The 21,557-nt window shown below is 38.5% G+C and overlaps 1 protein-coding gene across 3 annotated transcripts in view; it reads right to left on the bottom strand.

Annotated features, from left to right (window-relative positions):
- Positions 1-3,086: 3,086 nt before the first annotated feature.
- ARHGAP21 (Rho GTPase activating protein 21) overlaps positions 3,087-21,557 on the bottom strand; it is a 114,553-nt gene continuing 96,082 nt past the window's right edge. For all 3 annotated transcript variants that reach the window (XM_069859474.1, XM_069859475.1, XM_069859472.1), the window contains 17 exons: positions 18,567-18,725; positions 18,316-18,418; positions 18,190-18,226; positions 17,523-17,648; positions 16,201-16,485; positions 15,040-15,104; positions 14,809-14,957; positions 13,162-13,310; positions 12,912-13,067; positions 12,726-12,804; positions 12,226-12,299; positions 12,060-12,149; positions 9,854-9,979; positions 9,617-9,658; positions 9,188-9,293; positions 7,372-7,403; positions 3,087-5,665 (listed from right to left, as the gene is read on the bottom strand). In XM_069859474.1, the coding sequence (XP_069715575.1) occupies positions 3,932-5,665; positions 7,372-7,403; positions 9,188-9,293; positions 9,617-9,658; positions 9,854-9,979; positions 12,060-12,149; positions 12,226-12,299; positions 12,726-12,804; positions 12,912-13,067; positions 13,162-13,310; positions 14,809-14,957; positions 15,040-15,104; positions 16,201-16,485; positions 17,523-17,648; positions 18,190-18,226; positions 18,316-18,418; positions 18,567-18,725 (3,512 nt within the window). In that variant the 3' untranslated portion in view covers positions 3,087-3,931. The remainder of the gene's footprint in view (positions 5,666-7,371; positions 7,404-9,187; positions 9,294-9,616; positions 9,659-9,853; positions 9,980-12,059; positions 12,150-12,225; positions 12,300-12,725; positions 12,805-12,911; positions 13,068-13,161; positions 13,311-14,808; positions 14,958-15,039; positions 15,105-16,200; positions 16,486-17,522; positions 17,649-18,189; positions 18,227-18,315; positions 18,419-18,566; positions 18,726-21,557) is intronic.

Raw genomic sequence — 21,557 nt, 5'->3', positions numbered from 1 at the left:
GTCCTATCACCTGTCACTTGGGTGAAGGAGCCTACACCCTCCTCTCTACAAACTCTTTTCAGGTAGTTGAACACAGTGTTAAGGTCTCCCCTCAGCATCCTCCTCTCTAGGTTAAACAGCCCCAGTTCCCTCAGCTGCTCCTCGTAAGACTTGTTCTCCAGCCCCTTCACCAGCTTCATCGCCCTTCTCTGGGTGTGCCTTCTTGGCCACCTGGGCACACTGCTGGCTCATGTTGAGTCAGCTGTCAACCAACACCCCCAGGTTCTTCTCTTCTGGGCAGCTTTCTAGCCAGACTTCTCCTAGTCTGTAGCACTGCACAGGGTTGTTGTGCCCCAAGTGCAGGACCCGGCATTTGGCCTTGTTAAACCTCATCCCATTGGACTCAGCCCAGCCGTCCAGCCTGTTCAGATCCCTTTGCAGAGCCTCCCTACCCTCCAGCAGATCAACACTTCCACCCAGCTTAGAGTCATCCACAAACTTGCTAAGGGTGCATTTGATCCCCTCATCCAGGTTGTTGATACAGAACAGGGCAGGATGCAGCACCGAGCCTTAGGGGACACCAACTGTGACCAGCCTCCAGCTGGAGTTAACTCCATTTACCACCATTCTTTGGGCCCGGCCATCGAGCCCATTTTTTACCCAGCAAGGGTGTGCCTGTCCAGGCCAGTGGCAGCCAGGTTCTGAAGCACAATGCTGTGAGAAACTCTGTCAAAGGTTTTACTAAAATCCAGGTACACCACATCCACAGCCTTTCCCTCATCCATCAAGCAGGTTATCTTGTCATAGAAGGAGATCAGGTTAGTTTGGCAGGACTCGCCTTTCATAAACCTGTAATGACTGGGCCTGATGACCCAATTGTCTCATGTGTGCTGTGCGACAGCACTCAAGGTGACCTTCTCTGGCACAAGGGTCAAACTGACAGGCTGGTAGTTCCCTGGATCCTCCCTGCTTGGACTGTGGCCATATCTTCATTCCACATTATCAGTGCTGTAAGTGATACTAATGGGAACCATAACAAGCCCTTCCGAGAATCTTAAAAAGCTGGAAGGTGATGTATGACTGCTATCAAATCCCAGAAAAGGGATTTCAAATTAAAACACCGTCAAACTAAAACACCAATCCCCATCAAAAGAGCAGCTTCTGTTTAGAAGCATTTTAAAAATCCAAATACTACTGCTATCAGCACAGTTCATCCTTTCATTGTTTCCCCATCAAATCTCATCTTAGACCTGGTACTAATAACTTGCAGCTACACAGCTCCAAGCAGGCCTCAGACCACAAGTACTTCCCAAGCTAGCTTGAATCCTAAGGAGGAGGAAGGTACAAAACCAAAAACTGGGCACAAAGAGATAAGTTAAGAAATTCTGCCTAAATATAAAGAAAATACCCTTTTTACTGCAAGCGTGAGCAAACACTGGCACAGGTTGCCCAGGGAGGTTATGGAGCCTCTATCCCTTGGAGATACTGAAAACATGACCAGCCCTGAGCAACCTGCTCTGTTGCATCCCCTGAGCAAGAGCTGCCCACCTTGCTGAATGCAGCTCCCAAAGGCAATACTGGCCATTACAGCATTCACCACAGAGCAGGTTATTGCACACATCCTTTCCCGAGTCAGACTGTCACTCTCCTCTTCCAAAGCATAAGAAAAAAGCACCAGCTCCTAAAAACATCTGTCATCAATCTTACCACACTGGCCAGGAATTTAAGGTGGCCCCAAATCTTGACCATCTTCAAAGAGCAGAAAAAGCATCAGTGCTGCCCAGTCTCAGTTTCTTACGCCCCCACAGATATCCCTGAATTTTATACAAGCTACTTCTGCAACTGCTCTGCAGCTTCCATGCAGCCAGTGCAACAGCAGAACATAAGAGGGAGGCTCTTGAAGCCTTAAACGCTCACCTGAAGCACTGTCAGCCAATACAGTATGTTTGAGGGGGGCAGGTGTTATGTTCCTAATTTTTCAAAGGATCTTGTGCTCTTATTACAGTCAATACAATAGAAGTTCCATGTTCTCAAGCGTAAGAGCTGGCAGCTGCGCATCTAGACTCAGAAGTCAAAATCATTAGATATCTATAAACACGCCAAAAAGTAAACTTGATCCATCAAAATCACTGTCAAATCAGAGTAAAATGCTGACCCCAGCACCTCCACAAGCATATACTGCTTCCTTGGTTTTAAGCTGAAAGAAGGGAGATTTAGATTAGGTATTAGGAAAAAATTTTACACTGTGAGGGTGGTGAGGCACTGGCACAGGTTGCCCAGAAAAGTTGTGGCTGCCCTACCCCTGAAGGTGTTCAAGACCAGGCTGGAGCAAAATCTGAGCAAAATCATCCAGTAGAAGGTGTCCCTGTCTGTGGCAGGAGGCTTGGAACTGGATCACCATTAAGGTCTCTTGCAAACCAAACTATTCTACGATTAGTACTGAAACGAAAATGATCATCAATTACTGTGTTTCGCAGAACATACCATCCTTCCTTGCACTGTGCAGAGAAATGCTACTAATGCACCAGCTTCCTGTTCCCTTTGGAGGGAAAAGACATTTTAGTCTGCAAGGAGACCACAAGAACATAATTCATTTTATGTGAACTGGTCCTAGATGCACACCAAAGCAATGAACAATTGCTCCGTTTTCAAGCAGGTATTCAAGAAAACAGAAGAAAAAAATGTAAGTGGTAGACAGTTCATGCACAAAGAAGGGCTTTTAGGCTACAAACTCATCTTCGTAGTTAAAACTATAAAAGCCCAAGACCCATAGTACAGTATTGTTTGGCTGGCAGACACTGGGATTCACTCTTTACAACCTGAAGACAATCACGGACATCCTTTTTTCAGTGCTACAAACCCAGCGTATTAAACAAACCAACTTGCTACATACCTTAGATCATATAGCAAGGTGAAAATATTTAACCAATGGAACCCCTCTCTCATATGCCAGCCCCCACAGTCTCCTCCCACAAATGGAAGATTTCAAAGAGAAGCACCATTCACCCAGGAGCAACTGCAGATTTTGTGATCCTGGGGTCAGCTGCTGACTGCAACTTGTAAACACAACATTTTAAAACTGTTCATTAGAATGAATGCGCATCATGCCAAGAGTCACCAAAACAATTTTATTTCCAGTGTTTAAGTGGGTATGCACACAGGCATGATACAGGTTTGGATTCATTAGGTCTTCATGCAGAATTATATTCTCAATAAAAGAAACCAGTTTCATCCAGTATCCACTATCTACACGCCTATGTTACAACATTTATATCAAATCTGGTATCTGAAGAAAAGATACACATGTAATATGTACATTTAAGTTACTTATTTTACAGAAAGATTAAAAATTCAAGTCACATAAAACTCAAAATCTGTATTAAAATTGGAAATATAAAACTCCAATATTTACTGGAATGCCTAAGGAATGGAAGCTCTGTAGCCACCTGTGTTAACATTTGTAAAATGTAATGAAACTCGTTAACAGTAAAATGCATCCATTTGTTTGTAATAAGTTTCTCTAATTTAACAATATGGCACCCTAACAAACCAAATGAATTTATGATGAGGCACTTGTTAGTGACTAAACCAAAAGAACAATTTTTCTGCATACTAATGCCAGGCCAACTCTCAGTCAGAAAACCATGTATAGACTACGCAGCATGTTGCATCAGATGCTTTGTTCAACATTTGTATGCAGCCATCAAATATACTTTTTCTTAAAATATATATATATACTTTAACTTTAGTGTTCTTCTGGCTGTGGTAATGCACTGTGAAGACGTTCCACAGAGCATATTGATGAAACCAGCCCAAATGAAGGCTGCATAACAACAACAGTACAGGAAAAAAAAAAATATATATACATACACACACACACACACACGCACACAGTTACTGGGAAGCGTAACAGTAAGTTAATGAATTGCTGTAGTGGACATCTCTCCCCATTTCAAAGATACTGATAGAATCGAGATCTAACCACTTGGGTCCCAGACAGTTTATGAGGATGGGCGTCAACTGCTGGGCTGAAGTTTGTTTTGTTCATATTCTGATAATTTTCACCGTTTACCTGGTCTGGTGGCTGAAATGGTCCCAAAGATGGTGTTCTATTAATTAAAGTCAAGCTGCTGGAAGAACTGCCTTCATCTGCCTGCATCTCTGCAGATGAAGGCAGATCTACCTTTGATACATCTGCTAAGCTAGTGTTCTCAAGTTTGGGCTTTCCAGTTTCACCCGTATTAAGGTCAGTTGTGCTAGTGCGTAAACGTTCTCGTGCAAGCCAGTCTGAGATTGAGAGGTCCTGCGCCGGACACTTTGGCTTCAACCGATTCACAGCTGAAAGCTCAGATTCTCTTTCTTTACTTTGACTTGGCTCTTGAGCTTTCCAAGCATTCAGGACACTTATTTCGGCAAAATCCCTCTGTCCTCCAAGCGTATGCCTTCGCCTGATGTTTTTTCTCTTTGCAGTCTCTGCAGAGCTAGATTTTTGATTCCCTACTCCAAACATGTCATCTGCAGATGATTTGAGTCGCAGCTTTAACCTATCTGTAATTTTAAGTCTCCAGGTAGGTTCTTGCTTGTCAGCCTCACTTCTGGCTGATGTAGCTAAACTGCTTGTCGATCTCCCTTTTTTCATGATGTCAAACATTTTGGTCACAGTAGGTAAGTCCTTCTCACTCTTTGCATCCCCTGAACCCTCACTGTCTGTTTTGTGCCGTGAAGACTTTCTCCTAGAGAGTGTATCACATTCAATAAGTTTGTGTGAGCTAAAAAGTCTGCGACTCTCTAACTTTGGTGTTGAACTTCCCTCAGTACAACTTACTTCACTTTCTTCAGAGTTCCTCCGACTGGTCTTTACCACTTCCGAAACTTTCCCCTTGGACAGCCTTTCAGCAGCAGTGCTGGTGGCAAAGACAGGGAAGTCACTTTCACTGTCTGTCTCCATGGGACGCCCTTCGCTGATCAATTCACTTCTTTCATCATCAGCATCTTCTCCCTTGCTTTCTGTCACAGACTGAACCTCAGGGCTCAGCATACTGGCATCTAAACCAGTTAGATACATAGTAGACGAAGTAGTTGAATAATCTGAGGTGATGGAACTGACATCAGCTGCTAAAAACTCACTGTGTTTAATTTCAGGGCTGGTTACTTTTTTGCATGAGTATCTGTGCTGAGAAGCCTGGGAGGAAGTGCTAAGCATAGTGCCAGAGTCAGACACTGTGTCCTCCACCTGGGAAGAAGACTGTGAAATAGGCATTTTAGGGTTATTCTTCTGCACAGTTTGCAGACAGCTAAGATTCGGTGATTTTGTACATTTTTCATGGTAAGGCAGTGAAGGTTCCTCTGACAGGACACTTTCTTTCTTTAATGACTTCTTTTCATCCTTTACAACATTCACATCTTTTTTACTGCTGTTCTCTTTTTCTTTCAGGACAAACATCCTCTGTTTTCTCCCTACGTCTCTCTCTCTTTCATATTCCCCTTTAGCTATGTCCTCTTTTGTTGTGTCACCATGAGATTGCTCCGCAAGCTCCTTCTTGAAAAACACATTATCCAACTCATCCTCTGAGCTGCTTGGTTGTGGTTTCTCTTTTGGTTTTTTCCGCTTGCGACTAGCTGCTGCAAAAATGGAGGACACAAGCAGTTCCTTGCTATACTGATCCTTTCCAGAACCCCAAGAACCCTGTTAAAAAAAAAAGGGGGGGGAGGGGGATAAGGCATGATTAGAAATCACAAAGAAAGATTCGTTAGCCTGAGACTTTCTACAAAAAAACCCATATCCTGAGCTTCACAGAGGAAGTCTGTCTTTACTCACAAAATACTTCCATGCTCTTTCTGTAGCCTATATGACATTGCCCAAGAGTCAGTTTTCATCCTGAGAATTACACTTTTTATCTGAATCACTTCAACTTAAACACTAGCTTACTATATACAGCTGTATGGTTTTTGATTGACTAATAAAGCAGGATCCATTACAGCAAGACAATCTTTTCAAGACTGGTTTGCAACAGAAACTGTTTCACAGACAAGACTGAAGCAAGAGCGTAGTTTGAATCTGCCCTTTCAAGATCTTACCTATGTGAAAAGGCTAATTTCTCAAACTAATGTTCAGCTGATCTTTCACCTTTCAGCCTGGGTTTTTAAATTTTATCAATTCACTAGCTCACATAAAATGAAAACTATAAAAAAAACTAGTTTAGGCACAAGTGTTGAAAATTGACAGAAAAACTTCTTCCTGATTTTTGAAGAATCTACCTTTAGAACTGCACAGAAGCAATAAAGGAACAAACCCAATTTTTTCAGTTTATAAAATTAAAAACTATTTTCACTACACTGACAACGCTACCACCTCGCCACTCCAAAGCTATGCTCCTTTCCTACTTACTGCCCCACTGCTACCTGTAAAAGAAGTGGGAGGTTCAAGGCAGGTACCACCCTACCTTTTACAGTTGATCAGTGTGGTTTGCACACTGCAGACATTTGTGAAAAGAATACAGCAGTGCAATATGCTGTCCTGGAATTTGGACTTTTTTAAGGCAGTGGTTGAGCCACCAAGAATCCTCACAAAGCAGCTGGTCTGGAATCTCAGCAATGAACCAGAAGGATTCGTTAAGTCTTGTTCTTGGCTTAAAGGGTGGCAATCACTGATACACCCAGACTGCAAGCCAGCATAAAGCTGTATTCACATGCTCATGACTGTTGGGAAGTCAGCATGCTGCCACATCACCCAGCACTAGACATCTTCTGTTAGCCATTTTTGAACTACAGCTAAAGAGACTGGAAGATTTGTCCATGGGTCAGAAGACAACTTCCTTGTTAAACTGAGGACTGAACTACCCATGTTCCAGGCTTACTGCTCCCACCCACCCTTTAGGCTGTCCCCCTCAAGCACAGCAAAACTTCCTAGGGAGATTTTACATAGCAACTTTTAACCACAGCCTTTGGCTTCCTATAAGACAAGGAGCTATTACCTTCTGAGGAAGAAAAGGCTAAATTCTATGCATACTTTTCTCAGTGAAACAGGGAAACGCAAATACTGCCTGCGAGTAAGCAGTATGCCAACAATGACAGGGAAGATACTAAATACATTTACTTCTACTAAAGAAGATGCAAAAAGGAGGTAAGTGCTCACAATTGCAAGAGTTTGGAACACAGCTGTTCATGTCTGCAGCTCACTGTTTTGGAGATGCAGCCAACTGCAAGCAAGCGATGCTTTTGCAATGTCACACTGGAAAATTATTTGATGATAATGCTGTTTGCAGTAGCACCTACTCAAAAAATTCTACATACACTTTGTAGTACATCTGCATACGAGTCATTTAATAAAACAAGCAAATACCTAACAGATTTCAGAAGCTTAAAACTACATGATGTCCCAAAATGATTTACCTTAGATTTTGCTGAGTCACTAGTAGCCGAATCTGTGGAAAAATTAAAACAAACAATTCTGCTCAGTTCTGTGCAATTTTTTTGATGTTGCTACAGACAATGCTGGACTTATGGAAAAAGACAAGCACAGAACAGAATGTGAAGCAAATAAAAACCAGAACAGAGTGAATAGTTAGAGCTCACAAAGATGCAAGCTGCACCACAGAAAGCCACCGCCATGAAAGGATGCTGTGAATTGTAGGCAGAATCAGCTCAATGACAGGAATGGCAAAGGAGCCCTGTTCTTCTAAATAAAAATCAGAAATACTAATGTTTATTCAGTGGTTTAAGTATACAGCTCCTGCAAAACCGCAGCCGAGAGACCTTTTCAGGATTGTACTGTGTACTCTCCTGAGATTCAGTATAGACAAAGCAAAAATGAAAGTCTTGGTAGCGTTGGCTGCCCTAGAAACAAATCATGGTTCATGTAGTCATATTCTTTTTGTGAGTTTTTAAAGGAATTAAGTTATGTTTTGTGTGTAGAACCCCAATTATACATCTCTCTCCACCTCTGACAAGGTATAGGAAAAATTTCATTTTTAAATCTGCTAGATTCCAGCAGCTACCAGTTTTGTACTTTTCTACAACAAGCGCTATTATGAAATGAAAAATGGACACCATAGTTTCACTATCTTGCAAAACCCAAGATTATACAATTATAAAGGGGGTAGGAAGGGGCTAGCACAATGACTAAAAAATATGAACTTGGATGCGTTCCAGCTTTAGGGACTTTCTCCCTAGGAAGAAAGAGCTGAGCCCCCTGCCACGCCCCTTTTTGACACATGGCTAATGCTTTATGACTAGAAAGACTGGTAGACCATACCATGCTATTTTCTCCTCAGGGTCTGCTTCAGAGATAACAAAAAACAGCAGAAAAACTTTTAAGAAGTAGCATTGATCTGTTTAAAATACTCTTAAAAGAAAATTTACAGCACAGATCAACTTTTTTTTCTCCATTTACAAGAAACGGGGGTTTCTGCAGACAAGGCAGCTACAGTGTGGGCAACAGTCCTCCTTCTTCCTACAGTTCCAGCTGTCCATCAGTGACATCACAGAATCCACTAATGACATCACCGTGTGATAGACTCCTCCCACTTCGCCTGTTACAACATCAGTATAAAGTGACTATTTCGGTAAGTGCTGAACAACCTTTTGAAAACTGAAACAAAAGCTAGAGATGGAGGGATAACATTTGTGGGATACAACATGCTGGGTTAGTGCAATAGTATAGTGAAAGGAGAGGGAGGAAGTCACCAAAAAAGAGCCTGCAATGCTTGTCCTTAGCCACAAAAGAGGATGGCATTTATAAACAGAAGGAAATCAGCTTTAGTATAGACGTACTGCAACAATACTTATTATTATTGTGTCCATTACTTGATAGGTGAACATAACTCATTTTTTTGCATTGCCAGTGTTGGGAAGGAGCAATATTAGAACACCGCTGAAGATCACAGTCTTTCTGCCATCACAACAAACCATTTTTACAGCAGCATACTGCTTCACCTCACGATGATAATTGCATGGGTTACTGTGATAAAATAAAATAGTATGTGCAAGCCTCATCTTTTTAATGATTGTATTCCTGTTAGAGAACAAAGTTTTCCAAATCATACCATGCATGATTATCAACAATTCAAGTCCTTAAGAAGTGTTAATGATCTCTTGGAAAAGGGAAAAACCATTTATTAGTAAAAGAAAATAGGAAGAGAGAGTTACAGTGAGTTAACAGAGTATGTTATTCTAGCCTACGGACTAACACTGTCCAGGCAAGAGTTACCTGATACGTCTCCAGGAGATACTCCCGTTCTTCCAATGTTGGTGAGTAAATGATCTATGTTTGGCACTGGCTGAGATTCTACAGTGTTTTCCTCCTGACCTGTTGTCTACAGTTAATAAACAAAGATCTCTTCATCATCGTTTCACAAATAGCCCAATATTATTCAACAGCATTTAGAAAACTGCATTATTCACATGAGGATATGCATTCCTCATCTGTTCTTATCTTTGCATTTTGCTTTAAGATTTAAAACAAACATACGGCTTTTAAAAAAAAAATCATTACTGCAAAGACTGGAGAGCTAAAAAGGTGCTTCTGAAGAGCAAACCATAGAGTGATTTAATAAAAAATATACAGACATTCCAGAGGGAGCAGAAGCAGATTCTAAACTAAGATAATTACGATACAAATATTAATGACAATACTTACAAGAGGTTCTTCAGCATCATCTTCTGTGAAAAACCAGTCATGCTACAATTTAAAATAAAAAATGTGAAAACACCACAGGAAACACAAAACCCAAATGTGGAACAAGCACACATGGACATAACTAAAAATGATATCTCGGAGTTCAAAGGATAAATACCAGACTCATACTGGCCCAATAAGAGAAAAGCTGGCAGATCTGTGAAAGATCTTTTTCAATAATGAAATGCATCCACTTACTTTTTGGATGAGTGTTTCTACAATTTTATATTGATCTGGCATGTGCGTAACCATGTGTGTCATGTTATCATCAGACGTCCTCACGAGTGTTGGACCAAATACTATTGCCAGGTTTCTTGGTTCCATCTAAGAAATGAAATATTTCCACATCATACATTTATAATGAGAAACAATAATACGGGTGAAGTACATTAATATAGTACTATTAATGTCTGAGAACCATTTTAAACAAGGAGAAAGAAAACATTTTTAAAAACACATTACTAACCCAAATACGATCTTTCACTACACTGAACCTGTCCTATACACAGCTGCAATAAATATACCCAACATTTCTGCAATCCAGAATCCTAACTTCCTTAACCCATTGCAAGTAAATAGCTCCACAAGCACGGAAAACTCCACTCAGGTACGTTCTTTACCCTTTCAGGGCTTTTTGTTCCATAAGGAGTATTTGTTTTGCTTAGAAACACTCATGTTAAGAATTTATTTTTTTTTTCATTAAAAGGCACTGGTAGTTTTCTGTTTTGTTTTTTTTTTCCTGAAAATCTTTACGTGACCTATGAAAAAATCATGCTGGTAATCAAATACAGTATTATGTCTACTGACAATGAACTCATTCAATTCAGTTTGTATGAGGCAGCAGTGATAAACATCACAGACCAAATGCATCTGCTCATGAGACAGACTTGGAATTATCCCGTCATCTTACAGTATTAATTAGCCACTTAATCTACTTTCAATATTACATCTCTGACAATAATTCCAAGAAAGCAGCGGCATTATACTTACCTCTGTTTTTCTTACTTCTGACTTACAGTTTACTGCTGTGACATAGGATAGACCAGTAATTTATAGGAGGCAAAGTCCTTGTGCTTACCAGAAGGAAGTTCAAATATAATGACGCAAGCCACTAATGCTCTCTTTTGACTTGAATTGTAGCCTTTGGCAAGTCATACAACTGTAACATCACCTCATTAATCCAGCTTTATATTGTCCATAATATTAGTATCATTCAAACAACATTTATATAGCACACCAAAACCATAACATGACAAATGTTTGCTTTAGACATTGCACTTAAAAATGACATCTGCTATCATTTCCCTATCATGTCAGCTATTATTCCACTACATGTTATAATTTGGTAAATACATATATAAATATATATACACAGAGATACAAATTTTCATGCATATTTAACTAGAATGTATTACTTGCAGAACTGATGCTTGACCCTACCATATTGATTTGAACTGAGGCATTTTCTGATCTTCTAAATGACTCAAGATTGGCTAAAGGCACCTCTACATAGCATCAAACTCAATTATTTTCCTGCACACTGGTAGCCAAGTCAAAAGTCACCCTATTACCTGCCCTAGGGTAAGCATCCATAGGCGTGCTCATACCTAGCACAGCTTTGCATTCAGCTGCCCCTCCCTGAGAGGTAAAAAAAGCAGTACTATAATTTGCATTTAACCATAAGTGTCCGAGGCCAGGTTGGATGGGCCTTGGGCAGCCTGATCTAGTGGGAGGTGTCCCAGTCCGCTGCAGGGGGCTTGGAATTAGATTATCTTTAAGGTCCCTTCCAACCCAAACCATCTGTGATTCTATGATTATAGCATGAACAGAAGCACTTAACACAAACTAGCTCTTAATCATCCTATAGAAATGGCAAAAAGCTATTCCTAGTGGTGGACTAAGACCCTGTAGTGATGAACCACCCTTTACATCATGAATTTTCCTTCTTAAAACCAGCCAAACCAGTATCTACAGTGTCAAACATTGAAGTAATTACAGAAGTTACTTTTAAAATTTACTCAAGTGTCCAGGCAGCCAGGCTTCAAACAAAGCTTGTGCGACAGCCTCTCTCAACAGGTTCATTCAGGTCACAGACATTCATTCACCTGTGTTCTGCACAGGCACACTTACTGGTGTCCAGACAGGATTATATAAAATTTAAAGACTTGGGATAAATTTTGGATGTAAGCAATTATTCCCAAAATAATTAATACCAGTTTGAATAAACTTGAGTGACACTAAACAGGTTCATATTTTGAAGGAGTCCTTAGTCTTCTCCAAAAATCTTCTCGAAGTAGCAAAGGTCTGAACTTTATCTTGAACAATCAATTATCACCTTAATAGAAACAATCCTGTACTTAATGAATGAAAAAGCCCAAATACACTACATTTTTGTTTCCGATACCTTGTTCTTTTCCGAGTTCTCTGCTACTGTCTTCAGGTGTGCAGAAAGAAATTTTAGAGTCTCATAATGATGTTCAGGCAAATCATGAATCTGAAACAAACAATCAGTATTAAGCATTTAATGCTAGTTTTGTACCACACGTACAAGACATCTGATTTCAGCTTACCAATCTCTTCAGTGTTTTCAGGCGTTCTACAGGATCTTCTTTTCTATTAGCATCTATAAAATCTGCATATTTATCTGTCGAAAAAGCAGAAATTAATCATGCGTATATGATTTTTTATATATATACACACACATACAGCTGCAGGCCCCTAAAATACAGGTGATATAGATACAAATGAGCTTTGCAAGTCAAATTAGTCTGCTATACTGTATATAACATAAGTTGGCAGTGGGGAAAAACCAGCTTTTCTAGAATGCTGAACAGTCCAAATTTTACTCAGTGTTTTTGCAAATTCATAATTCCTTCACCATCAGAGAAATTCTGTGTACAGCTCCCATTCTTGAGCTCTATGGTCATGATGACTCTCTGCTCTTTCAGGAAGACAGAACACATTTATTTGAGTTAGAATGATTCTACTGGATTTTTCTCTCAATCTGGAAGATTTAAGACAGCTGTTCAACAGTAGCTCCTAAAGACAAATCATAATGTCAATAACTTACCGTTGGTAAAAAGGGGTTCTGGAAGCTTTCTGAAGAAGGATTTCAGCAAACTGCTTATCACATTCAAGTCTCGCCATTTCTACACGTTTATAAAAAAAAAAAAGACATGCTTTATATCTCTATAATCACAAGAGAACCAGAAGGTTTTGGGAATTCAATCTGGAAATAGCGTGATCGAAGACTTACATCATCATGGACATCAATGTCAGTCATTCCCTTGTTGAGCTCTTCTTGCATGCTTGAGATGGCAGCATTATTCCCAGGAACTCTATAAATACCTGTGTACTCAAGACCTCTTTCTTCAACCAGTTTGCAGCATATATCAACAATCAGTGGAATATACTGAAGAAAAAGAAAAGTTATATATACATTTTAAAGTAATTAATGCAAAAGGCATTTTAAAATCTCAATGGAAAGAAAAATTGTCCTTCCATACCTTGTTGGTATGAGCTGGGGGGCAGTCATCTAGTCTAACACCAAATGTTCCTACAGCAGATGGCTTCTTTTCAAATGTCTTCCTCATAATGCTTGGAATGCCTTTTCTCCAGGTCCCCTTGTCTTTTGGTGGGCTTGTCTCATCTTTTTCTTGTGAATGTAATGCAAACAAGGAAATAAAGAAACAAAATAAGAGTATTTAAGTTACCAAATCTACCATGAACACAGATAACAGATTTGAAAAAATCAAGTGACACCTGCTGCATTTTTTACCCTTTATTGGCTTGGGTTCCTGCAGTAACTCCCAGACATTAGTCTGTCTTAAACATACCTTCTCTTACTCTTCTGTGATTTAAGAGAGACATTTGAACACACTCACACCCTAGATTTAGAAAAGCATGTAGGTGGATGGTACTGTAGGATTTCATAATTCTAAAACTAAAGGCACATACAGTACATTTTAAAAAAAAAATTAAGATCTACGTTTACTGAAACAAGATTAAGTCAGTATTGCACAAAATACCTATAAAACTATACAGTCATACTTACTGTTTCAAAAATTACCACATTCCAATCATTCCTAAATAATTCCAAACAGGACTCAAGTACCCAAAAGTAGTATCTATTCAAAAATCAGATTAAAAGTTCAGTTGCTCTGTTTATCTCTCCTATTCAATTAATGTAGCAAATTATACTTCCCATATATCCTGTACTGCAAGTCACCTAATGCAAGTAATACTTCCTTCTTAATCAAGTGTTCCTGGAAATATTCTTTCAAAAGATATGATATTTACTTAACACCTGCAATTTATTTACATAATCTATGGCATAGCAGGACAAAAGGGACATTTGTTGGAGTATAAAACAGAACTCAGTCATAGCTTAAATTCAAGACTGAATTGTTCAAAGGTGTTTGATCAAAGTGATGGCTCAACCAGTTTCCTGAATTTCTGCGCAACATCCTTACAAGCAGAGTCTGACCAGAAATACCAGACATTCACACATTCTTTGGAGAAAAAAAAGAAAAAAATAAAGAAAAACTAGCATGTGACATTACTTGATGGAATTCAGTGCCAGCTCATCAGATTCCTTTAGAACTCAGCAGGCAGTAATTTTGCTCTGGAAAAATAATAGTTCCACTCCTGTGTTTTAAAGACTAGGAAAAAAAATGGTACTCTACTTCCAAAACACTTCAGTGGGCAACTGTGGTTTCTCAACATCATTATTTAAAATATGAATTTATATTGTTATGTCCAAGTCAGCTGGAGACAAAAGTATGAATTACAAATAGAATTATTTCCAAAGCTTGGCACACTTTTGGTCACAAGAAGCATAGCACCTGTATTTTAATACTTTTAACACTATATGGAGCTGTAGGAAAAAAAATATATAAAACCCAAACTCTTCTGAGAGAGAACTGAAATAAAAAGCTCCAGGGATCTGAGAAGACCTGAAGTATGCCTAAGATAACATCTAAATGAAGCAGTTACAAGAAATGAGCGATTACAGCTGTAGCTTAAAAAAACCAAACCTATTAATACTTGGTTTGCATCTGTATATTCACGAGCTTGAAGAAACTGAGAGAGGTACCACAATGGCTTCACACTGGGACTATATGGAACCAAACAAATACCCAAAACATACAGACCTTTAGTGAGAAGCTTCCTTTCAGACTCATCCTTAGGAGAATGTGGACTCTGGGTCCTCTGCTCTGCTTTAGCTCCTAGCAGAGTCTGTCTGATACTTAGACTCTGGCGAGGTGTTTTGGGAGATGGCTCCATTTTGCTGCTTGAAGAACTGAAATGAGATGCATTAATTCAGTAAAAAGAAGCTAGGTAAGAAGTCTACAAAAATCACTGGCAGCATATAATCCACCTACCTCATCATTGTACTGTATTCTTTAATCCTCCGACTAATTAGATCTCTACTAGTAACACCAGTATCCTATAAAATGAATTGAGATCTGTTTTACAGTCTTATAGAACATAACAAATACATTTTCAGAATACAATTGACTCTTCCCATCAACAGACCACAGGTGAAAAAAAGAACATTTCAGTACAGTTAAAAAAAAAAAAAAATCAAGTGGTCCTTGAGAACAATAAGGACAGAATATTTTAAAACTATGAGGAAAATTGGAATGAATAATTCAATAAATAAAAGTTCAATAACAAATATAATTTTGCTATTTAGACTTTTTTTCCAAGCAATACAATCTGACTAAATCCTCTCAAACTGAAAGTAAGCTCAAATAGAAAACATGGTAAGTAACGTACCCTACCACTATGAAAAATCCAAACTTATCTGGACACAGTACTTATAGAACTACTACTACACATACAGCTGAAACAGCATGAATTTGAATGTGCTTTTATTCATCTAATAATGTTTATTAATCTATCTTTCTCTGCATAATTATTTCAGATCTGAAGAGATGTGCACAATCACAGACATAAAAATATCCCTGTGTGGCTCATCACTGAAATGAGAATGTACTGAAGACAATATCCAGACAGACATCACTACATTATACAGTAGTATATGTTTGCCTTTTGTAATTAGCACTAACATTTAATTCGTAGAAACATCAACCTTTAATCAGAAAACCAGGTATCCTTCAAAGTTTCACTTTTCAGCTATCAAGAAACTCATCACATTGTACCACTGCACTCACCATTTTGCAATGCAAGCCTAAAGACTGAACATACTGGTTCTAATACTGCAATTACCTTCTAAAAAGAACTAGGGATTTGACAGATCAGTTTAATATATGAAGTGTATCTTTAGTCAAATCAGCAATGCTGTTAAATCATTTATTTCAGAAGTCTGCTCTCGTAAGTACATCAGGATTTTCTTAACTCTATTTGTTTACTCACTTACCTTGCCTTTCACCTCATTTTGTTTTATGTTCCTGTACATGTTTTGGTCTATTGCATAATGGTAAATTATTTCTTTCACTGAAGTGTTAATTAAAAAAAAAAAGCAATTTTTAATTATAAGACTGGACCTATGGCTTCTACATTATATATTGTAAGATTACCTCATCATTTAAGTTGCTGTTGTCTTGTATTGCTTTAATCCATGCTAACATATTATCTCTGTCCTCTGCTTGAAATAGATACTCGCAGTCTGATGTGGTGAGTCTAAATACATTTTTCCTCTTGGTTTCACAGTATGAGATGTCTATCAAACAAGCGTTGATGCTTATAGGTTGTTCTTCTTCAGACGGGGTCACTAGTTCCTTTTTATCCTTGTACAAATACAGGGAATGACCTCGAAGAACAACATACAATTGCTTCCATGGCCGAATGCTCCCTCCAACTCGCTGAAAAACATCAGCTGATACGTTAGTTTGCGTATTTGTTACAATGAACATTTTTGGATTAAAACCTACCTCCAGAATTTTTTTTTTTTAAAAAAACTAACCATCTACCTGCACCATTCTTAAAAATGGCCTGTGGAAAGACTACACAGAAGTTCTCCAACTACTGCTCAATATCCAGCCTTCTCTGATCACTCATTAACAGTGTGTTCACCTATGACAGCAGAAACAGAATGTAACAACTAGAATTTCACAGAGGCATTAATAAAAATATAGTAAAAAATATTTAGTGGCCTCTTCCCCATGACTCCTAAACTTCATTCAAGTCACACTCACACACCACTGCAATTCCTGATTCCCAGTTTTCCTCAAGTGTTAAGTCTATTCTTGCAGAGAAAGTTAATCTGAACTCAACTCCACAACATTCAGGAAAACCACGGGTTTTTTCAGACTATAATTATCAAGGGAATAATCCTTACTACTTAAGTCTTTAGGAAATATTTTACTTCACAGATGCTTTGAAATGTAAAATTATAATCACAAAAAAAATCACAAAACCATTTAGGTTGGAAAAGAACTTTTAAGATCAAGTCCAACTATAAACCTAACACTAATGAGCCCATCCCTAAACCGTGTCCCTAAGCACCACATCTACACTTTTAAATACATCCAGGGATGGTGACTCAACCTCCTCCCCAGGCAGCTTGTGCCAGTGCCTGATCAACCCTTTCAGTGAAGAAATATTTCCCAATACCCAATCTAAACCTCCCCAGGCGCAACTTGAGGCCATTTACTCTCATTCTATCAGCTCAAAAGTACAGAAGAAAGCTCAGAAAGCAATCTGTAAAAGTAGCTGAGGAATTCATTCAGTAAAGTCAGTGTTCTAACAGGTCTAAAATGTTGTTACTCTTGTTATTGATGTGCATATCCCAAAAATTTTAATTAAAAAAGCAAAACAGGAAGGCTTTAATTTTCTTATCTTCTGTTTCCTCCAACTTAATATCTGTGCTAGGTTAAAAAAAAACAAATACAACAGGTACCTTTCCTTTGTCTGTAACAAGCTGACGAAAATGGAGCCATCCTTCCTTGGAGGCATCACCGAAGACCTCTGAAGATGAATCTTTTTGGGAACCAGAGTCTTCTGAAGATTTCTGGCTGTCTGTGACCTAAGAAAACATTGCAGAAATAACCCCACAGTGTACTTCTAAACACATTTCTCTACAGTTGCTACATTCAAAATGATTCTCTGTTTAAAAGCTGGCATCCCATTCAGCAAAAAGCCCGTAAATAACCCCCAGGAAAATATAATTTCTAAAGTTTCCATACAACAACAGTGACCTTACACATCCCAGGAACACGTGAGAAACTGCAGGAGTCTTAGACTCTGATTAGCAAGTTTTTACAAAAGCACTTTATATGGGGGCTGAGGAAAATGAAAATCAAGGACCATGTGGTGAGGCTAATAAAAAAAAGAAGAGACCATGTTTACTTATGCAATGCATACAGTATCAATTGGGGAAAAACATTATATTCTATTTAAATGTCAAAAATTGTCAAAATTAAGAAAAATCTTATGAATAGCAATTCCAACAAACTTCATGTCTGTGTTTAACATACATAACTCAAGTTATACGAACTGATAATTCACACAACTTGTCACAGCAGTATGTGTAATTCTTAGGAGTTGTTATATACATATACACCTACCTTAATCCCCTTTAAACTAGATACATGCTTAATGGATCTGTTGGGAGAAAAACAAATTTTAAAATGAGACTTCATACACTTTAAGAAACAGAGCTCCAAACTAACTGCTATTTTTCATGAACTTACGATTTTCCCTCTTCTCTGTAGTCATCCAGTCCTTCATCATAGGACTTCGATCTCTCAGTTTTCGCAGCAGGCTGGCCATCCAGGACACTAGGTCGGATAGATTCTAAAAACAAAAATTTTTGAGTAAGAACCCGAATCACATTTTTGCAAATTATTTCAAGCAATAAAAGAGTCCATTATTCTCACTCCTGTTCTCCAGGGTGTAAAAGGAAAAACCTGCACAAGAAAACAAAATAAAAATCAACGCTCACCATGATCATGTGAAAGCTGTCGCCGAATTAAAGGGGCTGGAGATGTAGGACTGGGAGGAACAGTTGTTACAGCTGGCGCTTGAGAAGCAGATGCAGAAATAACAGCAGAAGCAGGAATGTGTGCAATATCATGGTCAATACTAGGACTAGTCGGTTCATCTACAAAGGCAATGTGTCATATATCAACATATTAATACATTAATCAAATGTTCAAAATAAACAGCTGTGTGAACTCATTACTGGGATATTGTATTAAATATCTTAAACATGAAGCCTTTCAAACAAGCACAAGGGTCCAATTAATTCACACTGTCAAATGTACTTTTTTGTTTTAAGAAAGAGAAACCTGTTTCATTTTGTAAGAACATTAATTGTAGGGTAGAGATGAGGGCAAAGGACGCCATACCTGATGGTAGATTTTGCTGTGAGTGAATAAAACATGAATTATTCATTAAATTTTCGTAATATTTTCAAATAGGATAGTTTTGTTTACGTGCATAAATGAAAAAACCACACCTATTACATCAGTAAGTCTACACTAGAGACAGATAAGCATGATTTTCTACAATAAAATATGGGCATTCAGATTACCAAAACCCATTTTACTTAAACTAATGTTCAAATAACAAAGCCAAGTTACAATCAAGCAAAACCACATTTTAAGCAGATTTCCAGCATCCGAGGTATCAGTTCCTGCCCTCCCATATATTCAAATAGAGAAGCAAGTATTCATATTGTTAAAAGATGGCACTACTACATACCAATTAATTCTTCCACTAATTGTTCATACAAACGATTGCATGCCATACAAGCCCAGCACCTCACAGTCTCAACAGCCACAAGGGTCATCATGAAAGATTCCAGAAAGCTCTACATATTTCTAGCATTTAACATGTTTCTTACAAGATGGAAGAAGCCAAAAGATGCATTTTCAATTATTCTGAGAGAAGAGCTGTACCATCTTCTAGAATACATCACTAAGACTGAAAAAAATAATTCTACTTCATGCTCCGGTAGAAGAAGGAACGGGAAAAAGAAAAAAAAATCAAGTCACGAGCAGGGGCTGAACCGTACTGCTGCAATGAATATGAATGTATGCTAGGTGCTAAGAATTGTAATATGCAGAGCTACTGAAAAGCCCATTGAAATCAATGAACACTCACATACAGAGGTTTATTCTTCGCTTTGTGTGAACACAACTGTGTGTGCTGCATTGTGCTTTCTCAACAGTGACTGACAGTTCTCTTAAGGCAGCACTTGTACCATCAAAATTTGGCAATGGAAATATAAAACAAGGCAATAAACAATTCAAGTACAGGAAAGTCTAGCAATGACAGCCCTCAAAATTGTGTGGAGTTGAAAATATTATAATATTTAAAGTTATATATTAAAACCAGCATCCCTTTCCCCCAAAAAACCCCAGCAGTAAACTAGAAACATTAATAAAAAGTGAAAGCAAAAGAATTCACAGCAAACCTAGGATACTACAATTTGAAAATCGAGATTTCCTTCCATCCACAGTGATAAATCAGAAGCATTCATAGACCTCTTCTATACAGCAGCTAGGAGATAGGAAGAACTTCAGTTACACGTCCATTCCAAAACTACAACAGCTCAATGTCCTATTGCCTGTTAGCTCAGCTTCCCTGCAGCAAATCCCAAGAAACCACAGGGATAGCAACGAAAGAATAGAATCACTCAATGAACAATTAGTTAGTTTATAGCTTGCAAACTTGAAGGGCTCAGCTTTAAGTTACTGATGTTACAGATCTATCTCAAAGGGTTGCAGACTATTCCCAAAAGTTACAAAAATGCTACTGCTTGAAATAAATCTGGGCAAGCTGTGAATACCAAAGTGTTAGGCACCACTAGACAATTTCCCACAACACTTAAATCCAAGAATTCAGCTGAGGAAAGCAGTTTTTAAGTCCTTGAAAGCAACAATAATTATTCAAATTGTTATTACTTCACAGTGGATCTAAACCCCAGATGAATCAAAATTAAAAGTGGTTTTAGAAACAGGCAAGCTTTAAAGAAACAGTAAATGACATTGGTACAGGAGGGAAATAACACTGTTCAGTCTCTGAAGAGGCTGAAGGTCAGCTAATGGCAAGCTTTTACATAATGTAAAGTGATTTTAGAGCAAACCATGACGTACACCATATGAGTTACTGCCTACTAATTCAATGCACCAGCAAACTCCGCTCCTGCTGTCCAGTAAAAAACCAAAACCTAGACAGCTATATATGCTGTACATCCCTTGCATTTTGACTTTCCTGTTCAGTGCTTGCAGTTTGTCTCCCTTTTCAGTTTCCTTCATTAATCTGTGTATCTGCACCCCAAAACTCCTTGCACAGCCAGTGAAAGTATGTGTTCAGCTCAGTGATCAATGAAAATTACTGTGTCCAAAACGCGACGAAGCGTGCAGGACAAACAAGCCAGAGGAGAAGTCACACAAAACAACTCCCTTTCAGTTTGTCTTCTCATGGATTATCAATGTCCCTTTAAAAAAAAACTGTAACAAAAAGGTCAAAGACTCCAAGGCTACTTAAAAAGATTTACTTTTCATTTGAGAAAAGGGCACAAATACAGTTTGTTCTGCATTAATGTTTATAGAGCGTCCCAAGACAGGCAGCATTGCATCTCTGTCAAAAGGCGAGATGCCACTTATCACCTCTGTTTGATCATGAGTGCGCAACTGGACCGTGGTTGCAAGTACTGATTCAGGAAGAACCTTTAAATGCAAAAACGTTTATAGTGGGTAAGACACTGAAAGATTGAAATAATAGGGCAGCACAGCTCCAATTACAGTTGCCTTGCATTAACTGATTTGCTAGCTGATGCAGAGAAATTCACGTATCAAAGCACATCTGTACTGCAGCGCAGCTGGAGATCAGGGACATTCAAAGAGAAGGAGCACCCCTACACAATCTAAACAATCTGGAAAAATACTAACTTTCTGATTCTGCAAAGACACAAATTTACACTGAA

This window comes from Phaenicophaeus curvirostris, chromosome 6, assembly GCF_032191515.1.
Source record: "Phaenicophaeus curvirostris isolate KB17595 chromosome 6, BPBGC_Pcur_1.0, whole genome shotgun sequence".
Taxonomy (NCBI): Eukaryota; Metazoa; Chordata; class Aves; order Cuculiformes; family Cuculidae; genus Phaenicophaeus; species Phaenicophaeus curvirostris.
Note: the sequence above shows the minus strand (reverse complement) of the source record. Positions and strands in the feature narration are given on the sequence as shown.